Source organism: Mus musculus, chromosome 3 (genome assembly GCF_000001635.26).
Source record: "Mus musculus strain C57BL/6J chromosome 3, GRCm38.p6 C57BL/6J".
Lineage (NCBI taxonomy): Eukaryota > Metazoa > Chordata > Mammalia > Rodentia > Muridae > Mus > Mus musculus.
Window position 1 is genome coordinate 107,278,280 of NC_000069.6, and position 6,554 is coordinate 107,284,833.

The following is a 6,554-nucleotide window of genomic DNA, read 5'->3' on the forward strand; positions in this document are numbered from 1 at the left end:
GTTACTTCTCCTCCGATGTTGGTGAAATGAATCAATTTAAACCAGAGTAGATGATGTTAAAGGCAGGTTTATTGGGAAGCTGCCAGCCGGTGGGTGAGTTCACTGGCCCCAAGGACCAAGGCCAGCGAAGTTTCCTGGGAAAGGAAGGAAGAAAGAGAGAAGGGGGAATGTGTGCAGAGAGAGAAAAGGAGAAGGAGACCAAAATGTCTGGATTCTATAGAAAGGAGCCCTATAGAAAGGGAAGGGCAGCCCAGCCCCTGGGCTGGAAAGTTCAGGGTTGGGGGCAAGGTATGCCAGGTGGGAACTGAGGGATGCAGAACCTGGAGGCCAGTTCTGCTTTGATAGGTAAAGTATACACCTCAGCCTCTTGACCTAGGGTCAGAAACTGAGCACTGTCTTCTTAGCGATTGGCCTATTGCATAGATGAGACCATGCCAGACCTGCTGGTTACTTTAAAATTTAAACCAGGTCTACGTCTGGTTAGGACTGGAAATTGCTTGAACCAAATCCAAAGGTTAAAAATCACTAAGTCCAAGTGCTAGGTCAGGAAAAGGCCCTGAGGCCCGACTACAGATTGCTTTGAAGGCCCAGCACCCCCAATCGAAAGCCAGCCATCACTGGTCCTGTGGTAGTAGCTATGCCTTTTCGTAAAGAGCGCGGACGCGGCGCCGCGCTGAATTTCGTCCCTCTGGAGACGCCGTCCAGGCGCCCGCCTCGGTCAAGTCACGTGATCGAGGTTTGCGGTGAAGGAGGAAGTGTTTTGCTGCGGGGTCCTGGCCTGGGGCGGACAGCCTGCGGGATGGAGGCGACTTTGGAGCAGCATTTGGAGGACACGTGAGTAGTGCGTGCGGCCGGTCCTGGGCTCCGGACAGGGGAGCTGGAATGGGACAGCGGCATGGACCGCGAGTGTCTGCGGAAGCGTTTGGGGCACTCGGGGCGGCGAGCGGGTGACTTCTGCCTACGGCCGGGCCGCTCGTTACTGGGTAGTAAAGTTTCGTTAGGCGTGTTCGCAGAATCGAGTAGCTCTTGAGAAGTTTGGGAAACGGATTAAGTTTGGGGAAGGATGCCCCGGGTGTGCTAAATCGAGCCCCCGCAGTGCCAAAGCACTTTCACGCACATCTTCCCGCGTTTGTGGCCCGTCAGTTGCTCAGCGCTTGTGAAGTAAATATATCCGTAAAGTTTTTCAGCTATCTCTGTAAAATTTAAAATTGGGAGGTGTAAAGTGGCTTACAAGAAGACACCTCCTCCTTGAGCTTCTTAATCCCCTCCAGGAGCAATTCCCGTTACTGAGATTTAACAGTTGTCTTCAGGAGTTGCAGTCCTAGAGCATGCTTCTATACCAAGGACAGAGCCCTAAAGATAACTGCCTTGTTTGTGTCTTTGTGAAGCAGAGGTGCCTGAGAAAATGGTTTGGGTTTTGTTTTGTTTATTTAAACAACTCACAGTTTGTCCTCTGAAAGGGGGCGAAAAAATTTAAGGGCTGATTTGAAGTGCTTAATACTCGGTGCATAGAAAATCTGTTTTACTACAGTAATTTGAAATATTTTCTTCACATCATCTGGTTCATCTTTCTTGTGCTCCCAAAATTAGAATGAAGAATCCATCCATTGTTGGAGTCCTATGCACAGATTCACAAGGACTTAATCTGGGCTGTAAGTGTCTCCTACCAGCCTCCCTTTGAAGTTCTGAGAGCCTTAACTTACACTGCTACTATTTTCTAGCTTTTATTCCTGTTACCTTTAGGGCATAGAGACTATCTCCAAGTAAGAGTAGATGGTTGAAGCCTTTCAGTTGCATTTTAAAGGCAGAAATGTTCCTCCCAGTTCTACAACTGTTCCTACTAAAATGGTTTTGAATAAATTTTAAGTGGTCTAGAAAAGGGCTTTAGATAAGGACATCTTTACTGAATGCATTCCCTGTGCAGGCACAGTCAGGCTACACTATTTCCTTAATTGCCTCAATAACCCTGAAAATGGATGATGCTGGCTGCTAGTCCAGCCACTCTCAACAGTAAGTTATTGTCAGTAAAAATAGGGATTTCCTAGTTAGACACGTCTGACTTCAACCCCATTCTCCGATGCTGTCTGCTAGCAACATGAGTGCCGAACAGAAGGAGCCTCTTGGGGCTTCAGTTTCTTCATTGGGTTATTTTATTTCATACATACATTATGTGTGTGTTGTCTTAAGACATTTTTTTTTAAAAACTTATTCTACGTGGCCCTGGCTGTCCTGGAACAAACTTTGTAGACCATGCTGGCCTGTAACTCACAGAGATCTGCCTGCCTCTATCCCTTGAATGCTGGGAACAAAGGTGTGCATCACCATGCCCAGCCAGGCACTATTCTTAGTGTTTTCATTATAAAACGTACATAACCCCCCTTCCTGCCCCCCCCCCCCCACCAAAGCCCTTTATGGTCAAGAAATTTAGCAAGCTTAAAAGTACCTTGCCCAGGGTCAAACACCTAATGAATGGTTGAGATAGGATGTTTTTAAAGCTGGCTCCAAAGCTTAAAACACCCAGTACAGAACCAAGATGTGTTTGTGTGGTGTTCAATAAATTGTAGCAATTACAGATAAGGAACTAAGTCCAGAAAGGTAAATAGCTAAAGTTAATTAATGTCAGAAACTAGTAAACCCAAGAATCCTTATAACTGATGCAGGTTTTTTAGAGCTCTGATCTTTTGCTGGTATGATACCTGACAAAAGTAATATAGTTATGTCTTATACAAAAAGCAGCCATTTGGAACAAAGGTAAATTTTTTTGAAGCATTTGCCAAGTTACTAATGAAAACTCTTTAAATGCAAATGTGGAGGAAAAAAAAAAACTAAGTAAAACCTTCAAGGTGCGAAGTTGCTATTTCCAATAGATTTCCGGGCTGCACTTTGGCCTACGGATTTTTTATGTAGTAATAGTCAATCCAGAATTTCTGCCAGGTTATATTGTCTACTACCTTAGTTTTAGGTGTAAGTAAACCCCTTTATTTCAGGGATCTATAATAAGCTTGGTGGTTACCTTTTGTGCCTAGAGCCTGATTTAGTTAATACAAGTCAAAGTAATAGTAAAGACTCGGGGGACATTTGAAAGGAGCCCAGCTAGCTTCTGCTAGCAGAAATAGTTGCTCACAGGTCTTCACATATGCTGGCAAGGTGATCTTACAACTGGACTTCTGAGTAATGGCTGCTTCTTTGAGATTGAGCATAGGAAGAGAAACTCAGATTTCCCATAAGGAATTAATTAGCATCAACAAGCCCCTTATCCATACTGAATGCTTTTTGTCACTCTCGCCTTTGAATTTCTTGGTTTCAGCAAGGTTCCTATAAAATAGTTACTACCATCAGATGACTTGAATTACAGCTTCCTTATATGCTTGAGAAGGTGTTTAGAGATAGTGAGGGGAATAACTCTGAAAACTACATGTCGTTTACGACTTTGCTGATTTAAGAACAATTGCCAGGCTTTCTCACTAATGGACTCAGCTGAGTACCAGGTGAGAGAGATCCTTTCTTGTCAGTACTTAACCTAAAGGCAAAAAGGCCGTGAGCGGAGTTTCTTTTTCACAAATAATTCTGGAGGAGATACTAAACTATAGGTTTATATTAATTTTTAGACACTTCTCACTATTCTCTAGGCCGTGGTACCCTGTCGGATGAGCACGCTGGAGTCATATCTGTTCTAGCCCAGCAGGCAGCTAGGCTAACCTCTGACCCCACCGACATCCCTGTGGTATGTTTAGAATCAGATAATGGGTGAGTACATACCAGCACACCCCTTTCTTTTTGTTCTGAAAAACTTGATTGGGCTTTCCCCTGCATTCAGTGGTAGTTCATTAGTCAATGCACCACAGAGCCATTGGACATCCAGGCCTCATGAGAACAGAACTTCATTAAAATAAGAACTATCAGTTTGCCACTCCAATAAAGGAAAAACAGTAAAAACACAAAAAATGATTAGCTGCATAGAATTCCCTAAAGTAAGGTCTTAAAGATATTCCTAGATAAAGATCTTTATTCAGATGCTAAGTGATAAAAGGAAGAAAACAAAACTGTGGGGCTGGAGAAATGCCAGTGCTTAAGAGCCACAGTCCCGAGGATGAGAGCTTATATACTAGTACCCCAGCACCCACACAACAAACACCTGCAACCTCAGCCCTCAGTCAGGGGCGAGGGGGTGGGCAGAGATGGGAGGATTGTTGGAGCTGGCTGTCCTCCAGTGTAGCAGAGAAAATGAGGCTCAGGCTCAGGGATAAGACCACACATCAAAGGATAGTTGCACAGTAATAGAGGACACCCAGCACCTTCTTCTGACCTCCGTGCCTATACATAGGTGTGTGTACATGCACACACCTGTATGTGCACACCTGCACAGAGATAGAGTATGTGAACCTTTAAAAATGCATACTTTGGTCAGTTTGGGGCAAGGGAAAAAGAAGATATTAATATCGATATATGTATAAATATATACAAATTAAAATTAGAACCAGGAGCCAGCAAGATGGCTAAGCAAATAGACGTGCTTGCTGCCAAGTCTGATGACTGGAACTCCATACCTGGAACCCACATGACTGAGGAGACAAACACCCTGACGTTGTCATGCAAGCAGTGGCACACATACAGACCCCCAAAATAAGTAACATAAATAAGAATTAAGAGCTGGGGAGGCGGCTCAGTGGTTGAAAGCACATGGCACTCTCCCAGAGGACCTGTGTCAGTTCCCAGCACCCACATTTGGAAGTTCACAACCACTTATAACTCCAACTCCAGAGGAACCAACACCACTCGCTGGCCTTCTCAGGCACCAGTGTGTATAATGACACACACGGACAGACACATACATATATTTTTTAAAAATCTAATCTAAAAATTAGGACCAGGAAGGAGGCTAGGCTAGTGATAGCATGTGCAAGGCTCTAGATTCTAACTCCAACAATACCACCAAAACCTCCAGGAAAAAATAAAAATCAGAATCATGTTGAGTAGTAGGGTTAAGGATTACTTTTTAAAAATTTTTTTTAATTAAAAGGATTAATTTCTTTATGTTATAATTAGATTTGCCCACAATCCTCAACTGTTCATGCCCATCTGTGCTATTTATTTATTCATGTTTCTTAGCGGAAGACTTGGCTCTTGGTTTGAGAATGTAGTCCCCTTTCTGGGTGGGAAGTATGGAGAGGCTATGGCACTAGGGGTTGGTGACGGACACCTGTCAACAGGGACTGTTCATATTTGGTTTTGTATGAGAATATAGATAAATATGCTGTCATCTAAACATAAATATATTTAAACTAAATAAATTTAATCTTACACTGAGACACATGCATTAAGAGTTTGCTGAATATTTTCTTTTTGGCTTTTCAGGAACATTATGATCCAGAAACACGATGGCATCACAGTGGCTGTGCACAAAATGGCCTCTTGACATCTGATGTCAGCTCTCCAGTGGCCTCTCACCGGGATTCAGTCATGCCTGTCTCAGCTCATTTGTAAAACTATTAAAGTTCCAGAAATAGGCCATTCAGTTAATGTCCAATGTGGACTCCCTTATTTATATGACAGCCAGTTACCAAGACATCAGTTAGAGAGGAGCAATTGTTTGGGCTTTTGTCACTCTGCTCTTTGGTGACAGTCACTGTAGTCCAGGATCACAGCCCATCATGGCCTAGAACTATGTAGCCCAGGCTGACTTCAAATGTATGGTCTTCCTGCTTTAAACACATACATCCTGGAATTAAAGCATTTGTCACTAAGGTTTAGGTCACTTTGTATATAGAACTTCATTATGGCCAATAAACCTGTTCTGAGGAAAGTTTGGTTCATTTCTGGTCTTTTAAAATTCCTACTTAATGCTCACTTTTCTTTTTTCAGTTATCAAATTGTGGGTTTTTTGGTTTTTTTTTTTTTTTTTTTTTCTCTAAAAGATCTCTATCCCAAACTACTTGTTTCTCTTTCGGTGTCTTAAAATGTCTGTGTTCTTATGCAAGGGAAGATGGATCAAATATTTCCCTCAACCTAAGTGACAAAGGACATATCATTGAGTCCTTAGTAAGACCAGAAACTTATTTCTCATTATAAAATAGGATAGGTACTCCTGGTTGTTGTGTGTAACCAAAGCCTAGGGGCTAGCATGGTCACCATCAGAACTTAAGAACTTAACTGACAGAAGGCGTGTGTGCTTTGCTTTGTTTGGTTGGTTGGTTGATTTTTCTGAGACAGGGTTTCTCTGTGTAGCCCTGGCTGTCCTGGAATTTGGTAGACCACGTTAGCCTCAAACTCAGAGATCTGCCTATCTCTGCCTCCCAAGTGCTAGGAATAAAGATGTGCGCCACCACTACCCGACATGGACAGACTACATTTTTACCATCATCCAGACCATCGAAGAAATAGGCATGTTGGATAAAAAAAATTTTTATCATTTGAGATTAATAGTGGTCTTCAGCCTTCAGTGATTCTCAAGAGATACTGCACAGCAGATGACAAGGACTGTGTGCATGCTGTGTGTGAATTCACAGTGTGTGTGTTGAGATCAGAAGACAGCTTGTGGGAGTTTATTTTCTCCT

At 43.0% G+C, this 6,554-nt stretch overlaps 1 protein-coding gene across 1 annotated transcript; it reads left to right on the forward strand.

Annotated features, from left to right (window-relative positions):
• Nucleotides 1–578: 578 nt before the first annotated feature.
• On the forward strand, nt 579–5,803 carry Lamtor5 (late endosomal/lysosomal adaptor, MAPK and MTOR activator 5). Its single transcript, NM_026774.2, has 4 exons — nt 579–834; nt 1,591–1,652; nt 3,630–3,747; nt 5,356–5,803. The coding sequence occupies exons 1-4, from the start codon at nt 638–640 to the stop codon at nt 5,414–5,416; spliced, it is 438 nt and encodes a 145-aa protein (NP_081050.2). The 5' UTR covers nt 579–637; the 3' UTR covers nt 5,417–5,803.
• The last annotated feature ends 751 nt before the right edge of the window (nt 5,804–6,554 follow it).

Bases quoted from the DNA above. Each gene is read 5' to 3' on its own strand.
- Lamtor5 (NM_026774.2), top strand. From the start codon at position 638: ATGCCTTTTCGTAAAGAGCGCGGACGCGGCGCCGCGCTGAATTTCGTC. The intron at 1,653-3,629 runs GTAAGTGTCTCC...ACTATTCTCTAG, and splicing joins ACAAGGACTTAATCTGGGCT to GCCGTGGTACCCTGTCGGAT. The intron at 3,748-5,355 runs GTGAGTACATAC...TTGGCTTTTCAG, and splicing joins TGTTTAGAATCAGATAATGG to GAACATTATGATCCAGAAAC.